The sequence below is a fragment of the Geotrypetes seraphini genome, chromosome 3 (genome assembly GCF_902459505.1).
Source record: "Geotrypetes seraphini chromosome 3, aGeoSer1.1, whole genome shotgun sequence".
In the NCBI taxonomy this organism is placed as follows: Eukaryota; Metazoa; Chordata; class Amphibia; order Gymnophiona; family Dermophiidae; genus Geotrypetes; species Geotrypetes seraphini.
The window spans coordinates 174,921,645-174,948,344 of record NC_047086.1 but is presented as its reverse complement, the minus strand read 5'-3'; the positions used below and the strand labels follow the sequence as shown (position 1 = coordinate 174,948,344).

The window sequence follows — 26,700 nt, the reverse complement described above, 5'->3', positions numbered from 1 at the left end:
AACATCAACACTGTAGAACACTTTATGTATGTAAAATGCACAAAAAAAGAGGAAAAAGATCTCAAAACACCGTTGGGTCTAAATGTTAAGATAAGTGCTTGTTGTTTAATTTCAGTATGCCAGATTTCCAGTTTTGAGTTATTTTTTTGACAGTTGCTAGTGATAGTTGCCAGCTTTTCAATCTTCATTAATGTTGGAGAAACAAAAATAGACTAAATTGAAATATTTATTCATTAAAAAATATATTTAACATTTATATAAAAATATTAAAATTCAAAGTAAATTATTCTACTGAGGTTTTGATCGATGATGAGACCCTAACCCCAAAATGAATCCTTCTATTGATTGGATTCTAGGGGTGTTTTGAGATCTTTTTCCTCTGGTTAAATAAATTTTGTGCATTTTACATACGTAAAGTGTTCTACAGTGTTGATGTTAATCTGAGGATTTTGTTTTTTGAACACTTCTTCCAGCTCTTCACTTTACCTGTTCAGTTTGCACCATAATTACCACAGCAGCGTTCCAGCAGAAAACATTCTGAGAACCCTGCCACACATCTAGAAGGTGGGGGGCAGGGTTAGGGCAGGGGGGGGGTTAAAATAGTTGTATATTATTTGATGGAATAAAGTGCAGTATGTTATATTACTTGATTGTTAATCTGTTCGCACTATGTATTTGATTTCAAAAATGAATATTTTATTTTGTTTAATGTGATGTGTTATATTGTGGTTGTGTATCTACTGATTATGCATGGTATTTTGTATTCCAGTTAGGTTCTGATGATAATTGGTATGAACTGTTGTAAATAAAGTAAATTATCTTTGAGATTTCAGGAGCTGGCTAAGAATCAGCTAAGAATATTAAAGATAGTATTCACTGAGAAAGCTGCTGTGAAAACTGGTTATAGTTAACTAAATAAGTTTAACCAGATATTTAAAAGAGAGAAATTCGCACTGCTGGCTTCCTGGGGAGGGGGGAAATTACCTCTGGGTGGGGGAGGATGGTTGCAGATTAATCTTGGAGGGGGGCTTGATTTATGGGAGGGGGGGGGGGTCGGCAACTAGGGGCTTTCTGTGGGGGAGAAGATGCCTGGGAGTTTAAAATGTATCATATTGCTGGCCCTTTGACAAGATGGTCCAGAAGTATCGGGCAATGTATATCAATGTGCTTAAGAGTAGTTTCACTCAATGTCATTTCTCTGAATTTGTGTTTAATTTGTAGTGATCCCTGTCATACCAGAGGAGGAGGATATCCCTAAGCCAAAAGATATCACTGTTCGAGTTATATCTTCCCAGTCTGTACTTGTATCCTGGGTGGATCCAATACTTGAAAAAACTAAGAAGATTGAATCAGATAGGTACCTATACTAATTATGCTTTCTTATAGACTACTAGCTGATTACCCGGCGTTGCCCGGATATTTATTTATCCCAAAATGTCCAACCCCCTACATGTCCCACCCCACTATGTCCCACATGTCCCACCCCCCACGTTACCCCCCCCCACATGTCCCATATGCCCCACCCCCATGTCCCAACCCCCTACCCGCCACATGTCCCAAAGGAATATCCCTCTCTATGGGGCTGAACTTAGACTTAAACGGCATCAGGAGTGTCGGTATTCATCTCTGCGAGCCCGAAAACTATGGGTTGGACATTAATATCTGTTGCTTTTGATAATTTTAACATATCACCCCCTTCCCACCCCCACAGTATTTTACCCCGTCCCACCTGCACAATATTTTTCCCCAGATAGTAAGTCATATGTGTACCAAGTTTGGTTGAAATCTCTCCATGCGTTTCAGAGTTATGCTGAGTATTCATCTGTGAGCCCGAAAACACTATGGGGTAGATACTAAAATCTGTCATTTTCAATCATTTTTACATATCCCCCCTTCCCACCCCCACAGTGTTTGTCCTCAGATAGTAAGTAATGTGTATGTCAAGTTTGGTTGAAATCTGTCCATGCATTGAAGAGTTATGCTGGAACATACATACATACACACACACACATATATTCAAATTATAATGTGAAATATTTGACAAAATGAATACAATACAACTAACGCAAAACTTGATTATAAACAACATTTTTAGTTTCACCTCCAGGAGCAAGAACATATAAATTCTTGGGTGAACCCACCCTTGAGCAAGCAACATAGAGTTGTGGGCCGCGAGACCCCCAGAACATATCACCCCAGGTAGTGAGGGATCTGCATACAAAGTTTCGTTCAAATCGGTCAAGCCGTTTTTGAATTACTGTGAGAATGACAGCTTTTTACATTTTTTCCATTGACATGAATGGGTGAAATCTGATTTTCTGTTTGTAGCTCCGCCCACGTGTGCAGGTGGGCCGCGAGACCCCCAGAACATATCACCCCAGGTAGTGAGAGATCTGCATACCAAGTTTCGTTCAAATCGGTCAAGCCGTTTTTGAATTACTGTGAGAATGGCAGCTTTTTACATTCTTTCCATTGACATGAATGGGTGAAATCTGATTTTCTGTTTGTAGCTCCGCCCACGTGTGCAGGTGGGCCGCGAGACCCCCAGAACATATCACCCCAGGTAGTGAGGGATCTGCATACCAAGTTTCGTTCAAATCGGTCAAGCCGTTTTTGAATTACTGTGAGAATGGCAGCTTTTTACATTTTTTCCATTGACATGAATGGGTGAAATCTGATTTTCTGTTTGTAGCTCCGCCCACGTGTGCAGGTGGGCCGCGAGACCCCCAGAACATATCACCCCAGGTAGTGAGGGATCTGCATACCAAGTTTCGTTCAAATTGGTCAAGCCGTTTTTGCGTGATCGCGGCACATACACACACACATACCTCCGATTTTATATATATAGATTGGTAAGTTGAGCTAGCGAAGTTATGCACTAAATTTGATGGACCCATAGCATACTTTTAGTACTCCATCTCCTAACTGTTGAGGCATTCACACTTAAAGGTATTACCTGAAAATAACTCATTTTTAAAATGAATTTGGTGGGCTCTGTTCATTTTGCTCTGATGAGTTTTATTTTCAAAACAGATCCTCCTGTTTTGCACCTGGGGAACATCAGAAATGCAAATAGGGTCCCTGTTATGTTTTAGAGCAGTGGTCTCAAACTCAATTCCTTTGCAGGGCCACATTTTGGATTTGTAGGTACTTGGAGGGCCTTAAAAAAATAGTTAATGTCTTATTAAAGAAATGACAATTTTGCATGACAGAAAACTCTTTATAGTTTATAAATCTTTCTTTTCGGCTAAGTCTTAATAATAATATTGTCATTTATAGCTAAAGAGACAAATGATCAAGAAACTTATATTTTACTTTTGTGATTATGATAAAAATAAAGAGGGCCTCAAACTAGTACCTGGTGGGCCGCATGTGGCCCCCAGGCTGCGAGTTTGGTACCACTGTTTTAGAGCATGCACTCTTAACAGGAAGTTCGTAGGAAAACCGTCTTGCTGCAGTGTTATAAATAGGATGAATAAAAAAAGGCATCCAGAAGTTTCACCCCCCCCCCACATTTTGCCCTGAGGTACATTTTGCCCCCACACATTTCGTTCCTGGGATTTTTTGCACCCACACATTTCACCCCCAACATTCACTACTGTACTAAATTGCAATATCATAATCATTACTGACCCAGTATTGACCTCTCATTTTGCGAATGTTTGTTCATTTGAACATGCCACTATAATCTTTATTCACTTGACCCAGAATTTTTGACCCATTCATGATAAGGCCACAATGAAATTTTATTTTTCATTTCTTAGGGGGCATGAGAGGGCATTGACCCTCCCCCCATCACAATGAAATAATTATTTTTCATATCTTGGGGTGGGTGGGGGCATTGACACCCATCACAATGAAATTGAATTTTTCATATCATAGGGGGGCGTGGGAGGAACATTGCTCCTCCATCACAATGAAATTTTATTTTTCATGTCTTGGGGGGCATTGCCCCCCTCCCCCAACCAGGAGGAATGCACTGGTGATGCTGCATTGGGGAAGGCTGGGAGGAGAATTGGATTCATCACAGGCAGTTTCTATCAAATCTCCCCTCTCCCACATTTCTTTCAAAGTATACATATTGAGATCTTTAAGTTTGTCCCCGTATGCCTTATCACGTAAACCATCAACCATTTAGTAGCCTTCCTCTGGACGGACTCCATCTTTTAGAAAGAGCGGTCTCCAGAATTGTACACAATATTCTAAATGAGGTGTCACCAGAGTCTTATACAGGGGCATCAATACCTCCTTTTTCCTACTGGCCATTCCTCTCCCTATACACCTAAGCATACTGTCACCTTTTCAACCTGTTTGGCCACCTTTAGATCATCACATACTATCGTATCCGAGTTCCGTTCCTCTTTCATGCACAAAAGTTCTTCATCCCCTAAACTGTACCATTCCCTTGGGTTTTTGCAGCCCTGATCCATGACTTTGCATTTCTTAGCATTAAATCTTAGCTGCCTAATTTCAGATCATTCCTCAAGCTTCACTAGGTCCTTCCTGATATTTTCCACATCATCAAGGGTATCTAACTCAGGCGGAAAAATCACCAAGAGGTCCAAACAAACATAAAGTATGGCGGGCTATGTACGTTAATGCCCACAGTTTAGGTAATAAAATTCTGGAATTAGAAACGGAAATAAGGAACGCCGACCTAGATGTGATAGCAATATCCGAGACCTGGCTCACAGATTCCCATGGGTGGGATATGGCTATACCGGGATACAACTTACTTTGTCAAGACAGAGAGGGCAAAACAGGGGGAGGGGTAGCACTATACACTAAGGAGGACATCAAAGTTACCAGGGTCACGGATGTCAAGTACACCGGGGAATCCCTTTGGGTGAACCTGGCCAGGGGGAATGACAAATGCCTGTATCTTGCGGTTGTATACAGACCTCCAAGACAACAGGAAAACATAGATATAGAACTAATCGAAGATATAGAGACCATCACCTTGCGTGGAGACACGGTGTTGTTAGGGAACTTCAATATGCCTGATGCATATTGGAACAAACTTTCCATTACAACCAGCGGCAGCAAAAGGCTACTAACCTCCATAAAGGGAGCACAACTCAGACAGATGGTATTGGAGCCCACTAGGGATCAGGCAATACTGGACCTGGCACTCACCAATGGGGAAAGTGTCACAGATGTTTCGGTAGGCGATAAGTTGGCCTCCAGCGACCACAACATGATGTGGTTTCAATTCAGGAAAGGATTCACTAGATCTAACACATCCACAAAGGTCCTCAATTTTAGGGGCACTAACTTCAAAAACATGGGTGATTTAGTTTATCAGGCGCTGCAAAATCAGGCCGCAACTGATAATGTAGAGGCAATGTGGTCAGCTCTGAAATCTACCCAACACGAAGCAACCAACCTCTACATAAAAACAGTAAGTAAACGGAGGAGGAACAATAAACCTCAGTGGTTCTCTGCGGAGATCTCGGACCTAGTAAAAAAGAAGAAAAAAGTATTTATCTCCTGCAAACAATCAGGAAAACGAGAGACCAAAGAAGACTATCTGGCCAAGTCAGAGAGGCCAAACTCCGGATGGAAGAGAATCTAGCAGACACATTAAAAAAGGGGATAAATCCCTCTTCAAGTATATCAGTGACAGAAAAAGGAATACGGATGGGATTGTGCGCCTTAAGAAACCAGACGGGAACTATGTAGAATCGGACTTCGATAAAGCCGAACTACTAAATGAATACTTCTGCTCAGTCTTTACCTGCGAGGCACCGGGATCCGGTCCACAGCTACAGACAAGGGAAAGCTCGGAAGATCCGTTTTGAGATTTTGAGTTTACATTCGGCAGCATCTACTACGAACTTTCAAGGCTCAAAGTGAACAAAGCCATGGGACCTGACAAACTACATCCCAGGGTGCTTAGAGAGTTGAATGATGTCCTAGCGAACCGTTATCCGCACTCTTCAATCTTTCCCTGAGTCCCATTGGACTGGAAAACAGCTAACGTCATTCCACACCACAAAAAGGGATGCAGGACGGAGGCTGAAAACTACAGACTGGTAAGTCTCACATCAATAGTGTGTAAAATTATGGAAACACTAATCAAACACAAATTAGATATGATCCTGAATGACGAGAATCTACGAGACTCCCATCAACATGGATTTACAAAGGGAAGGTCCTGCCAATCCAATCTGATCAGCTTCTTTGACTGGGTAACGAAAAAACTGGATATGGGGGAGTCCCTGGATGTCGTGTACTTGGACTTCAGTAAGGCTTTTGATAGTGTCCACACCGCAGGTTATTGAGCAAGATGAGTTCGATGGGATTAGGAGAAACGTTAACTGCATGGGTAAAAGACTGGTTCAGTGGTAGACTTCAGAGGGTGGTGGTGAACGGTATTCTCTCCGAAACGTCAGAAGTGATCAGGGAGTGCCGCAGGGTTCGGTCTTGGGTCCAATCCTATTTAATATCTTCGTAAGGGACCTGGCTCAAGGGCTTCAAGGGAAAATTGCATTATTCGCCGATTATGCCAAACTATGCAACATAGCAGGCAAAAGCACATTGCCCGACTGCATGACGCAGGACCTACTCTTACTGGAACATTGGTCCTCAACTTGGCAACTAAGTTTTAATGCCAAAAAGTGTAAGGTCTTGCACCTTGGCAACAGAAATCCATGCAGAACTTACACCCTAAATGGTGAGACCTTAGCAAGAACTACAGCAGAACGGGACTTGGGAATAATCATTAGCAAAGACATGAAGTCTGCCAATCAAGTGGAGAAAGCTTCATCCAAGGCTAGACAAATGATGGGTTGTATCCGAAGAAGCTTCGTCAGCTGGAAGACCGAAGTTATAATGCCATTGTACAGATCCATGGTGAGACCTCATCTGGAATATTGTGTACAATTCTGGAGACCGCATTATCAAAAAGATGTGCAGAGAATGGAGTCAGTTCAGCGAATAGCCACCAGGATGGTCTCAGGACTCAAGGATCTCCCGTATGAGGAAAGAACATAAGAACATAAGCAATGCCTCCACTGGGTCAGACCAGAGGTCCATCATGCCCAGCAGTCCGCTCACGCGGCGGCCCAACAGGTCCAGGACCTGCGCAGTAGCTCCCTATCCATACCCCTCTATCCCCTTTTCCAGCAGGAATTTGTCCAATCCTTTCTTGAAATCCAGTACCGTACTCTGTCCTATTACGTCCTCTGGAAGTGCATTCCAGGTGTCCACCACACGCTGGGTAAAGAGAAATTTCCTAGCATTTGTTTTGAATCTGTCCCCTTCCAATTTTTCTGAATGCCTTCTTGTTCTTATATGTTTTGAAAGTTTGAAGAATCTGTTCCTCTCTACTTTCTCTATGCCCTTCATGATCTTGTAGGTCTCTATCATATCTCCTCTGAGTCTCCGCTTTTCCAGGGAGAAGAGCCCCAGTCTCTCCAATCTTTCAGTGTATGAGAGGTTTTCCATGCCCTTAATCATTCGTGTCGCTCTCCTCTGGACCCTCTCAAGTGTTGCCATATCCTTCTTAAGGTACGGTGACCAATACTGAACACAGTACTCCAGGTGCGGGCGCACCATTGCCCGATACAACGGCAGGATGACTTCTTTTGTTCTGGTCATAATACCCTTCTTAATAATACCCAATATTCTGTTTGCCTTCTTCGCGGCTGCTGCACATTATGCCGTTGACTTCATTGTTGTATCCACCAGTACACCCAAATCTCTTTCAAGGTTACTTCCCTCCAATACTAATCCCCCCATTTGGTAGCTGAACATCGGGTTTTTTCTCCCTATATGCATGACCTTACATTTCCCTACATTGAATTTCATCTGCCATTTATTCGCCCACTCCTCCAGTTTGTTTAGGTCCCTTTGTAGGTCCTCACACTCTTCCGTAGTTCTAACCCTTCTACAGAGTTTAGTGTCATCCGCAAATTTTATAACTTCACATTTCGTCCCCGTTTCCAGGTCATTAATAAATACATTAAACAGCAGCGGTCCCAGTACAGACCCTTGTGGAACTCCGCTCGTGACTTTCCTCCAGCCCGAGTAGTGACCCTTCACTCCAACCCTCTGTCTTCTGCCTGCCAACCAGTGTTTGACCCATCTGTGTACGTCCCCTTCCACCCCGTGGTTCCACAGCTTCCTAAGTAGCCGCTCATGGGGTACCTTGTCAAAGGCCTTTTGGAAGTCAAGGTAAATGATGTCTATGAGTTCCCCTTTGTCCAACTGGCTGTTCACCCCCTCAAAGAAGTGCAGTAAATTTGTTTGGCACGATCTTCCTTTGCAGAAGCCAAGTTGGCTCGCTTTCATCAGCCCATGTTTTTCGATGTGCTCACAGATGCTGTCCTTTATCAGTGCTTCTACCATCTTGCCCGGAACCGATGTCAAACTTACCGGCCTGTAGTTTCCCGGGTCTCCTCTTGACCCCTTTTTAAAGATAGGTGTAACATTTGCTATCTTCCAGTCCTCCGGGATCTCCCCAGTTTTCAAGGATAGGTTGCAAACTCTTCTTGCTCCTTTATCACTCCCTTTTTGTCTCCATCATCCAATGGTCCTACTTCCTCCCTCGCCGGTTGCTTCCCTTTAACATATCTGAAGAACGATTTGAAGTTTTTTGCCTCCCTGGCCAGCCTCTCTTCGTATTCTCTTTTCGCTCTCCTAACCACTTGATGACATTCTCTTTGGTGTTTTCTGTGTTCCTTCCAGTTTTCCCCAGTTTGGTCCTTTTTCCATTTCCGGAATGAATTTTTCTTGTCTCCTATTGCTTTCTTCACCTCATTGTTTATCCATGCGGGGTCTTTTGTTCGGTTTTTTTTGCACCCTTTTCTAAATCTGGGGATGTACATATGTTGTGCTTCTTGCACTGTGTCCTTGAATAGAGACCAGGCTTGCTCTACAGTTTCTCTTCTCCTTGAGCTATTTCTGAGTTTTTTTCTTACCATTGCTCTCATAGCATCATAGTTCCCTTTCTTAAAGTTGAACGTTGTCACTGTGGTTCTCTTCCCTTTTGCTGTACCTACTCCTAATTTGTACTGAATCATGTTGTGATCGCTGTTTCCTAGTGGTCCTACTACTTCCACTTCATTTGCAGGTCCCCCTATTCCGTTGAGGATTAGGTCAAGAGTGGCATTACCTCTTGTTGGTTCCTTGACAAGCTGATCCATAAAGCAGTCCCTCACAGACTCTAAGAATTCTGTTTCCCTCGCACAGTTCGAGTTTCCAATATTCCAGTTTATCCCGGGGTAGTTAAAGTCTCTCATTACTGTCACGTTCCTGTTGTTGCCTTCCCGCCTTAATTCTGCTGCCAGATCTTTGTCGTTTGCTTCCGTTTGTCCAGGTGGACGATAGTATAGACCCAATCTTATGTCAAGGCCATTTTTTCCCGGTAATTTAATCCATAATGACTCCAATCCTTCCGCCTTTGGTTCTATATCCACTCCGGATGAGGGAATGGTGTCTTTTATGTATAGTGCTATTCCTCCCCCCTTCTTGTGGGCCCTGTCTCTTCTATAGAGTTTGTACCCTGGCAGTGCTACGTCCCATTGGTTATCCTCGTTCCACCATGTTTCCGTGATTCCAATGATGTCTAGGTCTCCTTTTTTGGCTATGATTTCTAATTCTCCCATTTTGGACTTTAGGCTCCTTGCATTTGCGTACAAGCAATTTAAGTCCCGGTCTTTTCTTTTCTCGGCTGGTTTTACATGTGTTTTGCTCCTCTTGCCATCCCCTATCTGGGCTACCAGTCCCTGATTTATGTTCCTTTCTTCCTCATTTCTTTGTGCATCTTTTTCATCTGGCTTTCCCCTTCTTCTCAGTTTAAAGCCTGCTCGATTCCTCTCTTGACGTTGCTTGTTAGCAGCCTCGTTCCTGCCTTACTCAGGTGTAGTCCGTCCCTCCTGAAGAGCTTGTTCTTCCCCCAAAAAGTTGACCAGTTCCTCACAAAAAGGAATCCTTCTTCTTCGCACCATCTCCTCAACCATGCGTTTATTGCTTCAAGCTCGGTCTGCCTCTTCACGTCTGCCCTCGGAAAGGCTGGGTAAGTTGCAGCTATACTCACTCAAGGAGCGTAGAGAGAGGGGAGACATGATTGAGATGTTCAAATATGTTACGGGCCGTATTGAGGTAGAAGAGGATATCTTTTTTCTTAAAGAACCTACGGCGACAAGAGGACATCCGTTGAAACTCAGGGGTGGGAGATTTCATAGTGACACTAGAAAGTACTTCTTCACTGAAAGGGTGGTTGATCATTGGAATAGTCTTCCACTGCAGGTAATTCAGGCCAGCAGCACACTGGACTTTAAGAGAAAATGGGACAAGCATATGGGATCACTTCAGGGAAGAATTTAGGGGGTGGATCATTAGAGTGGGCAGACTTGTTGGGCCGTGGCCCTTTTCTGCCGTCATCTTCTATGTTTCTATATCTAATCTATTGCAGATTTTGGTATCATCTGCAAAGAGGCAAATCTTACCAGTCAGCCCTTCAGCAATATTGCTTACAAAAATGTTTAAAAAAACACAGGCCCAAGAACACTGGTAATACCCCTTTCCTCAAAGCGATCTTCTTTGACCACTACCCTCTCTCACCTTCCACTCAACCAGTTCCTGACCCAGTCCATCACTTTGGGACCCATTCTGAGAGCACTCAGTTTATTTATTAGAACAGGCCCAAGAACTGAACCTTGAGGCACACCACTGGTAACATAAAAGGGTGAATAACATACAACCAAGACATTCTTAAAACCAATTAATGGCACATGTGCAAATACAGGTAACTTCACAAGCATTTCAGTGTATTGTGTTGCTAGAGTAAATTTTTTTTTTTGTAAGACCACTGAATGTAGAAATAAAAAAATATTTAGAAAAGTGTACATAAAAGAATGCTTTATTCCAACTTAGTTCTCTAAATATTCTGCTGTATATTTATTATTTATTATTTATTTCTAAAATTTCTTGACCGCCTTTAACTAAGTGGTTTACAATGGTTCAGAGGACAACATACATAAACACTTTCAATACACCACATTAGACCACTAAAAGTAGCAGAAAATCTGCAGAAAAATTGCATATCATCAATCTTCAGTGATTCTAGAACACAAGTCATCAAATTCTTCATTAGGTATCTCTCTCCAACATAACTTTAAAGCACTTATATCTTGCATATGACACATATCTTTTAAAATATAAAAGTGAGGTTATCTGAGTTATTCAGCATTTTGTAATGCTGTCAAAAAATATTTATTTATTAAATTTTAGGTCAAACTAGTAGTTCAAGATGAGTTACAATTTAAACAGTGGAATTTGAACTGAGCTTTTTCCTTATTGTTAGTTTGGTGCTCTAATTCCAGGTGACTCCATATTGATTTGTAACCTCTATCGCCTAGCTCTAAACACATTGAGGAAAAAGGAAAAAATTGTCCGTGTTCATACCTAACCAAGTCTGCCATCAGGTATGGACATGGCCTGATTTTTCTTCTACAACTTTAGGTCACAGAGGCTATGAATTGGTGTGTGGCCAAAATAATGTAAAAGGTGGGCATGACCTGCTTTTGCTCTGAAGGGTTCCAGGTTGAACTGCCATATTTTAAGTTTCTGTTGAAGTAAAATAATTATTTTAATTAATTAGCAAGGTGGTTTCACAGATGGGGGTCCATGCTAACTAGTTGCCTTTTTTGAGGTTAAGCAGAAAAAGCAGAGATGGCCTGCTTTGCTGTGGAGGGCTTCTATATAGGATGTGAATTTTTGATTGTTATCATTATTGGAGATGTCTTAAGTGTAGCTTCATATTTTTAGGTTTTTTCTAATTTTATAAAAAATGACCAGTTAATATTCAAGTGGCATGGTTAGCATTTTTTTTAATGTACATATTCAGCAAGAGTATACATGGAGAGTGGTGATAGCAGTGATAGACTGTCCACTATCCATGTCGCTAAGCAGTTCAAAGAGGTTGAATAGCTATCAAGTTAGGTGGAATGACCTCACTATGCCCTGGCACTATCCAGATGGCACTGGGGCAGTCTGTAGGAATTGCTGAAAATCCATGCATAGAGGATTTTTCTATGTAGAGGATGGTTTTAAATATTGACCCATGCAAATATATTGCTATAATCTCATATTTGTAACTTATTACTGTTTTGATGCTTGAGAGAGAAGTGCATAAAAAAAATAAGTCAAATCAGAGGACTTGAGTAGGAAAGTGAGACTGTATTAAGTTTGCGCTTAGCTTTTGACTTTTGCCCATCTTATCTCTAATATCAATTCCCAGGCTCTACACAGTACGTTACAGAGAGAAAGGTGAAGCAGCCAGATGGGACTACAAAGATACCACCAACCGCCGAGTACTAGTGGATGATCTGATACCAGATACTATGTATGAATTTTCTCTCAGAATTTCAAAAGGACAAAGAGAGGGTCCATGGACTGTATCTGTTTTCCAAAGGACACCAGAATCTGGTACGTATCTTCATAACGGTCAGACAGAATGATAATATCCATTGACAACAAGAAATCTATAAACCCAAAAGAAAATAATTCCTTTTAATTATATTTTTAATGATGCAAAGTATCAGTCATCATGCATTTGTGATTTACATGTGCAAATCCCAGCATATATACATTTCAATATCAAATGGACATAAAAATGCCAATTTTAGAAAGCTGGGATTTGCATGTTTAATTCAAAATATGTACATTTGTGCAGGTGGCCTGATCTGGGTCAAGACTAGAATGGAACCAAAATTATATATGTATTTCACAACTTCAAAAATAAATAAACAGGCTGGAATCAGTTCAGAGGAAGGATACTAAAATGGTCGGTAGTCTTCATCATAAGGCATTTGCATACTTTGGATGAAAGGCAGGAGAGGGAGGATATGATAGAGAAATTTAAATACCTACATGGCATAAATGTGCATAAGGTGAATCTCTTTCATTTGAAAGGAAGCTCTAGAATGAGAGGGCATAAGATGAAGTTAAGAGGTGATAGGCTCAGGAGTAATTTAAGGAAATATCTTTCTACAGATGTGTGAAATAGTCTTCCAATAAAGTTGGTGGGGACAAAAACTGTGTTTGAATTCAAGAAAGTATGGGACAGGCTTGTGGGATTTCTTATGGAGAGGAGGAGATAATGGATGCTGTGGATGGGCAGATTGGATGGGCCATTTGGCCTTTATCTGCCATAATGTTTCTATGTTTCTATAACCATTAAGCTCTATGACATCATAATGCAAGTGTTAAGAGCCTTAGCCTGACGGCTTTTATCTGCCATCATGTTTCTACATAGTAACATAGTAACATAGTAGATGACGGCAGAGACCCGAATGGTCCATCCAGTCTGCCCAACCTGATTCAATTTAAAATTTTTTTTTTTTTTTCTTCTTAGCTATTTCTGGGCGAGAATCCAAAGCTTTACCCGGTACTGTGCTTGGGTTCCAACTGCCGAAATCTCTGTTAAGACTTACTCCAGCCCATCTACACCCTCCCAGCCATTGAAGCCCTCCCCTGCCCATCCTCCTCCAAACGGCCATGCACAGACACAGACCGTACAAGTCTGCCCAGTAACTGGCCTAGTTCAATCTTTAATATTATTTTCTGATTCTAAATCTTCTGTGTTCATCCCACGCTTCTTTGAACTCAGTCACAGTTTTACTCTCCACCACCTCTCTCGGGAGCGCATTCCAGGCATCCACCACCCTCTCCGTAAAGTAGAATTTCCTAACATTGCCCCTGAATCTACCACCCCTCAACCTCAAATTATGTCCTCTGGTTTTACCATTTTCCTTTCTCTGGAAAAGATTTTGTTCTACGTTAATACCCTTTAAGTATTTGAACGTCTGAATCATATCTCCCCTGTCTCTCCTTTCCTCTAGGGTATACATATTCAGGGCTTCCAGTCTCTCCTCATACGTCTTCTGGCGCAAGCCTCCTATCATTTTCGTCGCCCTCCTCTGGACCACCTCAAGTCTTCTTACGTCTTTCGCCAGATACGGTCTCCAAAACTGAACACCATACTCCAAGTGGGGCCTCACCAATGACCTGTACAGGGGCATCAACACCTTCTTCCTTCTACTGACTACGCCTCTCTTTATATAGCCCAGAATCCTTCTGGCAGCAGCCACTGCCTTGTCACACTGTTTTTTCGCCTTTAGATCTTCGGACACTATCACCCCAAGGTCCCTCTCCCCGTCCGTGCATATCAGCTTCTCTCCTCCCAGCATATACGGTTCCTTCCTATTATTAATCCCCAAATGCATTACTCTGCATTTCTTTGCATTGAATTTTAGTTGCCAGGCATTAGACCATTCCTCTAACTTTTGCAGATCCTTTTTCATATTTTCCACTCCCTCTACGGTGTCTACTCTGTTACAAATCTTGGTATCATCTGCAAAAAGGCACACTTTTCCTTCTAACCCTTCAGCAATGTCACTTACATACATATTGAACATATTCTATGTTTCTAATCTAAAAAGTTTTTTAGTGTCTTTACTCTTTTTCAAACTCCAAAATTAAAAAGGCAATTATAAAGGCAAAATTAACAGCTGACTTCTATATTAATCAATTTAATTTAATGCAGAGTTTATATATCACTTAATTGCCATGTAGGCTTCCAAGTGGTTTACAAACAATCAAATTAGGTACTTTGAACTTACTTCTCTGTCTCAAATGGGTTCACAATCTAACTATGGTACCTAAGAAAAATATTTACTTACATGATAGAGATATATTTAAAAAAAGAAAAGAAAAGAGAGGAAAAAATACTTTTAGGGATAACTTCAAAACATTAGTATCAAAGAACCCAATAAGATTAAAAAAAACAAACCAAAACCCCAACCAGTCATTCTCCACCCTTAGTCTCAATCAAATAAGCCCTGAAATTTAGCAATCCTGGAAGGTTTCTCCTCAGCTGCTTCTCATTCTCTCCTTGCAATCTAGGCAAGTTCATCCTAGATGATTGCCTGCTCCTGCTTGTACTGCCTGTAAAAATCTTCACTTGCTGTACTTTATGGCCAGAGCTGTCTGCTGTTGGCTGATGATCCTGAGGTCCTGCAGTTAGTGGCACAGTTTTGCCCAAAGCTGGCTGAGCAGCAGGCTCTGCATTCTGCAATGGCAAAGGTGCAACAGCAGAAGTGATCTCACTGCCTGGTTCCCCCGCATCACATGTCCCAGCCCAATGGAAGAAGGCAGGGCCCGATGACTGAGCATCCACAGAGACTATCAAACAATCTGCCAAACAGCCCCAGTCAGTGGAAGGAGAAGAGAGCTGGTCACGATTAAAGCAGTCAAATACAAAGTCTGGGCCCAAGAGGAGCCAAGAAGAGGAAAGCTTTGGTCTTGCCATGACTGCCAATATCTTGAGGGGAAGGAGCAACAAGGGCAGTAGTAGCCTTGAGCCGGTCACAGCACAAGCCACGATGTCTGACACATCTCTCACTCCTGTAGTAAGGCGGAGGAAGCAAGCCCGAAGAAAACCGCCCACTGATGCAGACGCAAAGAGAAGCTCCTCAATCTCTAATTTATTATCTGTTAATTTATATACCAGTGCCTTTCAAGTTTTCTACACTGTCTTACATTTCCTACATTGTCGTTTTAGCTCCAGAAGCTCCTCGTTAAACCATTTAAATCTTTTTTTATTTAGGCTTTTTCTAACCATCTTGGGTGCTATTTCATCTAGAATCCTATTGCTAATACTGTTCCAGTTTTCTGATAAATCATTTAAATATTCTGGATACTGTTGTAAATTATTCTCCAACTTACTTCAGAAAAGTGATGAATCTACTTGTAGTTTCCCTCTCTCTAGACTCTGACCAGTGGGAGTCTGAATTAGAGAGTTGCGCAGGGACAGAAATCCCACCCGTCCCCGTGAGGAATCCCACCCATCCCCAACCGTCCCTGCGAGGAATCACCTCCATCCCCGCCTGTCCATATAAACTTCAGAAATAGTTATTTCATTTAATTATGCTACTGAATTAAAGGCTCTGGTAAAGACCCATTTACAAATAAGCAAAGAGACTTTATTAATTTGGAAATATTAATTGGGAAGAATACATACTTTGTAAATGGGTTTCTACCAGAGCCTATAATGTAAATATAAAATATAAATACTCAGCTGATGAGAACCCCCAAGCTGTCAGCTGAGGACTTCCTTTGCAGTTGGCCAGGGGTCCCTTTTGCCAAGCTTGGCAGGCAGCAGTAGCATCCCTGAGTCACAGATGCTGGCACCGCAGTGGCTCATGGATGTTGCCAGCGACTGCTGTGCTTGGTGGAGGGGAGTTCTGGCCGTCTCTAGAGGAGGTCCTCTGCTGGCGTTGCTTGGGGATCCCCACCAGTCACAGCAAGGGTCAGCAAGTACTTCAACACTGTAGAAATAATATCAGAAATGCATTTCCTTTTCTTTTGAACACAATACAAAGACATCTGCTATATACATTTCCCAAAGCTAATATATTTTAGTCAATAAATTCCGTTTTTTACCTTTGTTGTCTGTAGACTTATTTTTCCATAAAGTTGGTCCCAGTTTCTTTTTTCTGCTTTCCCATCTTCTGTAAATTCTTCTGTTGCTGTCCATTGGTTCCTCCTACCATGGTCCAGCATGTTTCCCTTTCTCATCTTTCGTGCCTGCCCACCAGCCCCATGCCCAACATTTCTCCTTCTATCACCCCTCTCCAGCACCATGCCACATCTCTCCCTCCATTCCCTTCACCACTATGTCCAACATTCCTCCCTCTTGCATCCATTTCAATCTGTCCCACTGTTCCTTTTCCACCACAATATTTTTTTTTTAATTATTCATTTTCAAACTTACAATAAGTGTGATAATATGTCCAAACAAATTAACAATAAATATACCACTTAATAATCATCAATGGTACAAATGATATGCTCTTATCTCCCACCCTTTCCTATCATATAATCAATACCTTATACAATATGTAACAATAAAATTACCCACCCTCCCTCCCCTCACAATTGAACTTGTAAATTTAAGGGAAAAAAATGTCATCTAAACAGTACAATACTTTGCTAATGGCTCCCACACATCCTGAAATTTCCTGAAACATCCCCGCTGTATTGTGATAAATCTCTCCATTTTATAAACATGACATAAGGAATTCCACCAGAAATTATAATTTAATCTACTCCAATTTTTCCAATTATACGTAATTTGTTGAATGGCAACCCCAGTCATAATAAGTAATAATTTGTTATTATTTGTAGAAACCTGACTTTTTGCTCTCATTGCCATACGAAACAGCACAGTATCATATGATAATAGGGTAATTTGGAATGATTTGTAGAACTCTACCTTAAAACTATCTCCACCTGGAGCGGATCCAACTCTAAGGGACTTCAGTGCTGCTTGCAATTCTTTTATTGATATTGGCTTTTCTAAGCTTTCTTTTATATGCTCAGGAATTTTTGGTCCCTCTTGCATCCATTTCAATCTGTCCCACTGTTCCCTTTCCACCACAATATTTCTCCCTCTCATCTGTACTTCACTCCCTCCCTATGACCAAAAATTCTCCTTTCTTCCATTCCCGTGTAGACAACCATCTCTTTCCCTCCCTTCTTCTCTCCCAAGTTCATGCCTTCTGCGTCCAAAAACGCATTCCCTCCCCTACCTCAGCATCTCTTTCCCTCCCTTCCTCCATCCTCTTTCCCAAGTTCATGCCTTGTGTCCAAAACGCAATCCCTCCCCACCTCAGCATCTCTTTCCCTCCCTTCTTCCATCCTCTTTCCTAAGTTCATGCCTTATGTCCAAAACGTACTCCCTCCCCCACCTCAGCATCTCTTTCCCTCCCTTCTTCCATCCTCTTTCCCAAGTTTATGCCTTGTGTCCAAAAACGCACTTCCCCCCTTTTGTGTTCCGCATTTGCCTCCCAGCCCTCATCTGCAAGCAAATTACCAGCAACTTTCTCAGCCAAATGGAGCTCGAGCCCCAAGGCTCGTCTTCTATTTCCTGCCTGCACTGCCCCAGCACACATAGCCAACCGGAAGTCTTCCCCAATGTCAGCATTGATGTCGGAGGGAGGGAGGGCTCCCTCCGATGTCAGTGCTGACATCCATCTAGCCCTGTATCCTGTTTTCACATTGGCCAATCCAGGTCACAAGTACCTGGCAGAAACCCAAATGGTATCAACTTTCCATGCTACCGATCCCATGACAAGCACCGATTACCCCCATGTCTGGCTCAATAGCAGACTAAATGGCTTTGAAGGAAGCTGTCCCTTACTTCCTTCCTCTCTGAGACCCCGGGACATACTCATAAGAACATAAGTATTGCCTCTGCCGGGTCAGACCAGGGGTCCATCGTGCCCATCAGCCTGCTCCCGTGGCAGCCCTCAGGTCCTTGACCTGTAAGTTTCCACTGAATTGTTTATGCCCTAATCCTGAAGTACCCTGTATAGTACCCCTCTATCTATACCCTGTAATCCCTTTCTCCTTCAAGAAGTCATCCAGGCCCTTTTTGAAACCCATTATTGTACCTCTCCTGGAAGCGCATTCCAGGTGTCCACCACCCTCTGAGTGAAGAAGTACTTCCTAGCATTCGTCTTGAATCTGTCTCCTTTCAGTTTTTCTGAATGCCCTCTTGTTTTTGATGTCCCCGCTAGCTTGAAGAATCTGTCCCTCTCCACCTTCTCTAAACCTTTCATGATTTTATAGGTCTCTATCATGTCCCCTCTAAGTCTCCACTTTTCCAGGGTAAAGAGCCCCAGCTTCTCCAGCCTTTCGGTATATGCAAGGTTTTCCATGCCCTTAATCATTTTTGTTGCTCTTCTCTGGACCCTCTCGAGCATCACCATATCCTTCTTAAGGTGCGGCGACCAGTACTGGACGCAGTACTCCAGATGCGGGCGCACCACTGCTCTATAAAGCAGCAGGATAACTTCCTTCGTTCTGTTAGTGATACCTTTTTTGATAATGACCAACATTCTGTTCGCCTTTTTTGAGGCTGCTGCACATTGTACCACTGGCTTCATCGTTGTATCCACCAATACCCCCAAGTCTTTTTCAAGGTTGCCTTCCCCCAATACCCTCCCTCCCATCGTATAGCTGTACATCAGATTCCCTTTCCCTATGTACAAGACTTTACATTTCTCTACATTGAAGCTCATCTGCCATCTTTTTGCCCACTCACCCAGCTTGTTCAGGTCACTTTGTAGATCTTTACATTCCTCAACAGTTCTGACCCTACTGGAGAGTTTTGTGTCGTCCGCGAATTTTATAACTTCACACTTCGTCCCTGTTTCGATGTCATTAATGAATATCCTTTGGATTAAATGCTCTTCTTAGGCTCACACTGACGTTCTATATCATCAAGGACTATCCTCTAAGGTCATGTTGTCACCTAGCTCCTTCCTATCTTACCATGAGAACTGGTGTAAGAATTTACAAATCATACATTTGGAAATGGAATTTAAAAGAGCCTTTCGTGTATTTATAAATTTTTTCCCCACAAGACTGTTTTTTTATTCTATACCTTAAGTACAAAATTTTTTTAAAAAGGCAATAATCAACTATTTATTTTATTTATTTATTTAGATTTTTATCCCGTCCTCCCAATAGCTCAGAACGGTTTACAAATGAACATACACAGTGGGGAGCAACTAGACATATAAGTGGTACAACATATAACTAATACTGTATGATGTCTACATCAGTTCTTTGTTTTGTATTTAAAGTGTAACAAAGCAGTATTGTTCACAAGAATTTAGGGAGATGACTAATTTTGTTCTATTTTTGTGAAAAAATAAATATTCTATAGCACCAACTAGAGCACCGGAAAACTTTGATGTGTGGCCATTAAATAGCATGAAAACAGCTGTCAGAGCAACATGGGACCAGCTTCCAGAATCTCATGGAAAAATAAAAGGTAAGAACACTTGACAAGAATATTATTATTATTTATTATTTTATTTCCATCATGTGATATACTGCATGAAGTCCGTATAGGCTACTATGTGATTTACAGTATTAAAAACAAAATGTGGGGAAAGGAGACAGGAGGGAGGGCAGACACTGAAAGTATTTGAATACTTAGTAAATAATGTTCACCTTACAGAGGAAACAATATACCTGACCTTTCCTCTGATTAACACAACTAAATGGGGATAAAGGGGATCCAGTATCCAGGTGGACACAAAGATTTATTATCACAATACTAAATGGTAATGTTCAAATCAAATTTCCAATGCAGAAAAGTCCATGTGGATTAGACAAACAACCAGGACCCAACACGGTCAGTGTTTCGGCAAACTGCCTTCCTCAGGAGTCCTAATTAATTCACAATGGATGAATAATTATTGGAGACAAAACATGTGTGTGAAAGGCTAACCAACCGTCTTGGCGGGAAAGCAGCAAGATGCCAAGAAGGTTGGTTACCATCCGGGGGGTGGGGGTGGGAGCGGGAAGGGGTATATCTTTTGTTTTGGTATTATTCCTGATGGTAATGTTGGATGGGGGAGGGAATTTTATTTTTTGTATAGATTCTGATTGTTTATAAGTGCTTATTTGATGATTATTATTTGTATGTAAATTGTATTGCACTTTTTATTGGCATTAAAAACTAAATAAAGTTAAAAAAAAAAAAATCAGTCATAGGGGAAAAAAAAATCTGTTATGGGGAAAACACCCTCCAGGGATTCAAGACAAAGTTAGACAAGTTCCTGCTGAACCAGAACGTACGCAGGTAAGGCTAGTCTCAGTTAGGGCGCTGGTCTTTGACCAGAGAGCTGCCGCGTGAGCAGACTGCTGGGCACGATGTTCCACTGGTCTGACCCAGCATCGGCAATTCTTATGCTCTTATGTTCACTGTTGAGTAAATAAATTGCAATTTAATAAAAAAAAAAAAAAAAAAAAAAAGAAAATGATGTGGAGCCAAGAGACTTACAAGTTATTCCATACTTTTCTTGATACTTTTCATTTCATTTCATACCATTGAAACAAAAAGTGTCAAGTGTGGAATAACTTGTAAGTCTCGTGGCTCCACATCATTCGCTTTTTGGTTGGACTGAGAACTTTTCAGCAGCTCCTCATAGAGTCATCTGCCAAAGGGGACTATCTTTTTGCTGAATCCATTTGCACTTGCTTAAAAGCTCAGCTTGTGCAACTATATGTAGCAAAAATAGGTATGGGATATCAGAATGAAAGCTGACATTCCCTCTGCCTTTCCTGTCTCCTGGAGTAAGGGTATCATTTCAAAGGTGGTTTTTACTTGGGGTGTTTAAGTATTTACTCGTGTAGAAAGCTGTGAGAAATTAGCCTGTTTGTTCTATCTTGTTATTGCTTTCTCTTCACGTGACCAAATGTAGTGTGTTGTCCGAGAAGCACTATAGTATCTTCCAAACGTTAACATTTGTAAAATCACTGACAAAAAAATAGAATAAGCAGCTCCTTGGAGTTTGCAATGCATGCCCTTTAGCCATTATCAGAGGAATGCATAAGTGTCAATCCTGCCCCTGCTTCACCTTTTCTCCACCCCAGTAATGCATACAGGTATATCACATGTTAAGCCACTCTCTGTTATGAGCAGAAGAACAACCTGGTGGTTAGAACAGTGGGTGGGCAAAGTAACACTGATACGCCTTGTGGCCTTGGGCAAACGACTTTATCTTCCATTCCTTCAGTTGCATACTTAAATTGTAAAGACGCTGGGAGCAGGGAAATGCATAACAGTGCCTGAATGTAACTCACGTTGAACTTCTGAAAAAGCATGAGCTAAATTCTAATAATAATAATAATGGGGTCCTTTTACAAAGATGAGGGAAAATGTGGCCTTAGCATGCCCTTACGTGGGTCTTTCCCACTACTAAGGTCATTTCTTCCTGTAGCCGGAAAATGGCAGATTGCCAATTTCCAGCATTAATGGCCACTCACTATTCTGCTCTGAAGAGCCAGAACACAGTGACTCAATTTTTTGTCAAAACTAAGCTAACTCGCCAGATGTCCTGTAGTTAGTGTGTATTTCTTAATAGAAAAGCCATTTAACATTTGGATGCCTTTTCAAGCCTGTAGCAAAAATCCAGAACTCTCTCTTGATAAATGGGAGCTATTTTAAACTAGAACACGGTACTGTATTAGTTTGGGTCAAGAATTACATCATGGAGATTAATTCAAAGAAATCAGTTTTTTGGGACTTTTCTCATACTTACATTTTCACTGTGTTTTGGCTTTACAAGGCAGTATGGTTGCGATTAGTGCATAGCCATTAAAAAAAATTAACGCTTGAGTCCTTACCACCAGCTATTTTGTAAGCAATAAGGACTCGCATCATTTGGAAAGTATAAGGAAAAGCACATTTTCACATGCAGAAACAACAAAATGGAACATGCTTCTAGTGACTCTCCGACAGTCAAATGATTTGTGTCAGTTTAAGAAACTTATGTTTGAATCATGTTTATTGAGCAACAGAAAACAACCACAACCAACAAGGCACCAGCAGTACAACAAGAAGGTATCTAAAACAGCAAATAGCAAGCTCAAGACAATTTTCAATTTCTACCTCCAACCCCAATCACAAACCCACCTATCACCCAATCCACCCAATCACTGCCCTAAGGCAAGGGAACAAAAGAAAACTAAAATAAAAAGAGAGGAAAAAGAAGAAAAAAAGAGAGGACATGAAGGAGTAGTACAAACAGAAGATATACCGTATATTGAATGAACAGTTCAAAGTCTGCTCCTTGCGATTAGGGAGAAGGAGTTCCAGAAAGGCCCCCAAATACGCAGAAACCGGCGGCCTGCTGGGGAATCCAGAGTTCTGAGCTGTGTGCGTTCCAGTTTCAGCAAGGTTGACATATGGAGTCACCATTGTTGAAGCGTGGGGGCCCAGTGTTCCAGTCAGAGCAACAAAATAGTCTTTTTTCCTTGAAGAAATTGAAGGTAGTCCCGCAGTATGGGAGATTGCAAGGAGAAAACATCAAAAAGAATCTGCGCCTCCAGCTTGACACCACACGTCCAGAGAGAGGAGAGGGCCCGCAACAACAGATCCCAGAAGTGCTGAACTGGAGGACATTGCCAAAACATGTGCCCCAAAGTGCCCATTTAGGGCAACTGGAGGACTGAGCAATCCCAGCCAAATAGGCCCGGCGAGGATAAATATGCAGTCGAAGAGCAAATTTATATTGAAGCTCCCAGCAGGCAACATTGATCGTGACCTTGCGAATAGCCAGCACAAAGGACTTGAAAGTAGCCTCCGGCAGAGTAATGGAAAGATCTGCAGCATAGATTCGAAATTGAAGGGCGGGAGAAGAGTCCAAAAGTGCTCTATGATGAAATCTCTAAGGGACCTTATTCTGAGTCCCACAGGGTAAAGAGAGCCCAATTCCTCCTGAACATCTTCATTTAGATCTGACCAGCATAAACTCCGGATATAATTACGAAGTTGTAAATAAAGGAAGATATCACGTGGAGAAAGCGAAAACTACCTTTGCAAGCCCAAGTTTAAGAAACTTACAAAATGTCATCTATTTTGCTAGATGAAATATGTGAATTGAGGCAATTATTTGTCAGAAAATTTGAATTTAATGATCCTCTCAGGAAATTATAAAGAAAACTTTTGTTATGTATTGATGACGTTTTACTGTGATGTATGCAGTATTTTGAATGTTAAGTTATTGTTTTAATTATGAATGTACTGTTGTATTCTGCTTTGTATAAAGGCAGAATATAAGTAATAAATTATAATCTATAAACTATAGCTGATTAGCACGGAAATGCCCACTCTCCATCCAAGCTTTATTAGAGATCTGATATAATGCTTAGGACGAAGAACCACCAAAGCAGTCTAAAAAGTATAGAGGTTAAAGAATGGAAAGTGGAGTATAGAAAAGTAGGAAAGGAACTCCAATGGTTATAGGAGAGAATAGTCAAAGTTGGAAGGGTTGGTTGAAAACAGGTGCCATTGACAATGCACTGAGGTCTACCATTGTTATGTCTTTGAGAGATTGTAGCTTATTTAAGGAAAACGTAACAGGAAGGTTTTGATAGAGCAGTGAAAATCTGAATTTGAAGATAGTGATCTAAGTTCAGGGGTTTAGAGTATTCCAGAATGTGGGGACGACTACGATAAAAGTTTTCATTCTAAAGGAATCATGTCAAAGCTGGTGGAGAGAAGGCTCGATTGAGAAGATCTTAAGGCTCTGGATGGCAAGTAAGAGATGAGGGTCTAGGACAATTTAACACAGTTGATTCAGTGCGGCCAGTTAAGCACAACCATTTCATTGCAGCCAGTTCATCTCAGAAAGTTCAGCATGGCTGATTCAGTATACTTAATTTACCACAGCCCCCCCTCTCCTCCCTGCATGAAACATTCAAGCTGTACGATGCCACAATCAATTTCTCCAAGCCTGTATCTCTCTCCCTACCGCAAGCATAGAAGAGTCTCCCTGCCAGCCTGGGGAGTAGACAGGCTGAGTCGAAATGGGTTATTATATATGATTTTAAAGGCAACAGGCTTCCTTGCTGCAATTAAATGACCCATGATGAACCGGCCATGCTAAACTGCCTGAAATGAACTGGTGGTGAATCAGCCACGCTGAATTGTTCCATTCTGAGGGGATGATTTAACAAGAATGATATAGAGGTGTGCCAGAAGAGTGTACCTTGTGGACTAGGAAAAGGGTCTTGAAGGTGAATCTGTGAGAGATAGGAAGACAGTGTTCTGCATTGAGAAGGGGGGGGGGGGGTGACAGAGTCAAATTTTTTTGAACTAGTTAATGGTTTGATGTCTGTATTTTGTATTAATTGGCATCTGTGTCATTCTTTTATAGTAATGTAGTGAAGTAGACTATTGCAGTAATCTAATTGAAAGATGATAAGGGAGTGAATGAAGACTCAGAGTGCTTTCAGAGTGAAGAGGTGGCAAATTGGGGATATCATTTTAAGTTTATGAAAGCATCATTTGACAGTTTGAGAGATGTGGGTCTTGTAAGAGAAGGAAGGGTCAAAGGTGACACCAAGAATTTTCAATGGGACTGAAGTTCCAATCATAGTTGTATGTAGGTCAGGTGCTGGGGTAGCAAGTCTAGAGAACAATAGTGCCTTGGATTTGTCTGGGTTCAGTTTGAGTTTCTTAGAAGAAAATCACGATGAGAGTACAGTGAGTTTATGTTTCAAGTCACAGATGTTGGATGCGGCTATGATCTGAATATCATCTGCATATATGAATGAAGTTAGTTCTAGAGTTAAGAAAAGGCCATAAAAATGTTATATAAGGTGGGGGTTGAGGGAACCTGATGGGACACCACAAGTGAGTTTGAAATGGTTAAAAGTAGAATTGTTCGAGTGGACGTAAAAGTGTCGATTGTGTAAATAATCATGAAACCAAAGTAGGGCAGTATTGGTGTTTCCTATTTCTCTTAAATGGTCTAGCATGAGGGTGTGATCAATCAGGTCAAAGGTGGCAGAAAGATCTAAGGATAGGAAGAGTGTGAGCTTGTTTTGGTCCAAGGAGTGTAAAATGGTTGATGTCAGACCTAGGACAGCAGTTTCTGTGCTATGAGAACTTCTGAACCCTGTTTGATTAGGGTAGAAGGTACTGGTCTTATCTAAGAAGTTGGTAAGTTGTTGTAAGATTAAAAGTTCAGCTGTTTTGGAAATGAATGGCAGTTGGGATTCTGGTCAGTAGTTCTATTGAAGTGCGAGTTTGTTTTTTATCTTTAATTTTGGGAAAGATACTTGTGGTTTTCCAGGGGAAGGGTACCTCTCCTAATTTCAGACTGTTTAGTGATCATAGAGTGTAAGGAATTAGAGAGTCTGGAAATTTCTTGATGTAGTTTGATGGTAGCGGGTGTGGTGGGAAGTAGTCAGTTTTATCTTGCTTAAAAGAATTGTGATTTCTTGAGTGGTTGGTAGTGTGAACAAAGGGAAGGAACTATTAAAAGTGGAGGGAGACTGTGCACAGATGGATGGAGGGAATAAGTGAGGGTGTGGTTGTAGATGTTGATGGTAGGAAACTTGATCTATGTCGTCTATTATATTTGAGATTGGAAGCTGAAGGGGAAGAACTCTAATGTGCATCCCCCGGACATGCCCCATCTGCAAAAAAAAAAAAAAAAGAAAAAGAATATTTTAGCATATGTTGTGCACACGCAGAGTACAAAATTACTGTGGGACACCTCAACACATCTCATGGTAAGCATTTTCAAGTTGTGATACGCATGCACTAACGCTTATCACAGCTTGGTAAAAGGACCCCAATGTGTGCATATAGCCATAAATAATTTTATAAGTGTGTACATGTAAGTGTAAATAACATCAGACCTACAGCCTCTCAACATCTTCTCAAAAATGTCCTCTATTGGGTCCTTTTATAAAAGCATTTTCTTTATATAAAACATGTTTTGTATTCCTGGAGGAATCCAGCACAACATTTTTTTAAAATTATGTACACAATATTTGAAAATTCTGCAAAATTCTGCACATTTTATTTGTAATTTTCTTGTGCAGAATTCCCCCCTAAGGGCTCAAATCTCCCCCCACTCACCACAACAGCAGTATCTCTCCTCAGGTAATTTATTTATTTTATTTTTAAAATTTCTATACCGTTTTTTAAAAAAACGGTTTACAAAAAAAAAGAGTCCCTTTGATTCTCAACTTTTGAAGGTCAATATGGGGGAAAGATTACTAACATTGAAATCATCAATTCCATTGACATATGAGGTAGTCATATGTGGAACATTATTACATATTAAGCCCCTCATGGATTGATATAAATGCCGA

At 41.3% G+C, this 26,700-nt stretch overlaps 1 protein-coding gene across 4 annotated transcripts in view; it reads left to right on the top strand.

The window, feature by feature from the left end:
* Positions 1-26,700, top strand: part of FNDC1 (fibronectin type III domain containing 1) — a 308,460-nt gene that overhangs the window by 172,649 nt on the left and 109,111 nt on the right. For all 4 annotated transcript variants that reach the window (XM_033938087.1, XM_033938083.1, XM_033938086.1 and 1 more), the window contains exons 4-6: positions 1,222-1,357; positions 12,248-12,435; positions 19,745-19,852. In XM_033938087.1, coding sequence (XP_033793978.1) covers positions 1,222-1,357; positions 12,248-12,435; positions 19,745-19,852 — 432 coding nt within the window. The remainder of the gene's footprint in view (positions 1-1,221; positions 1,358-12,247; positions 12,436-19,744; positions 19,853-26,700) is intronic.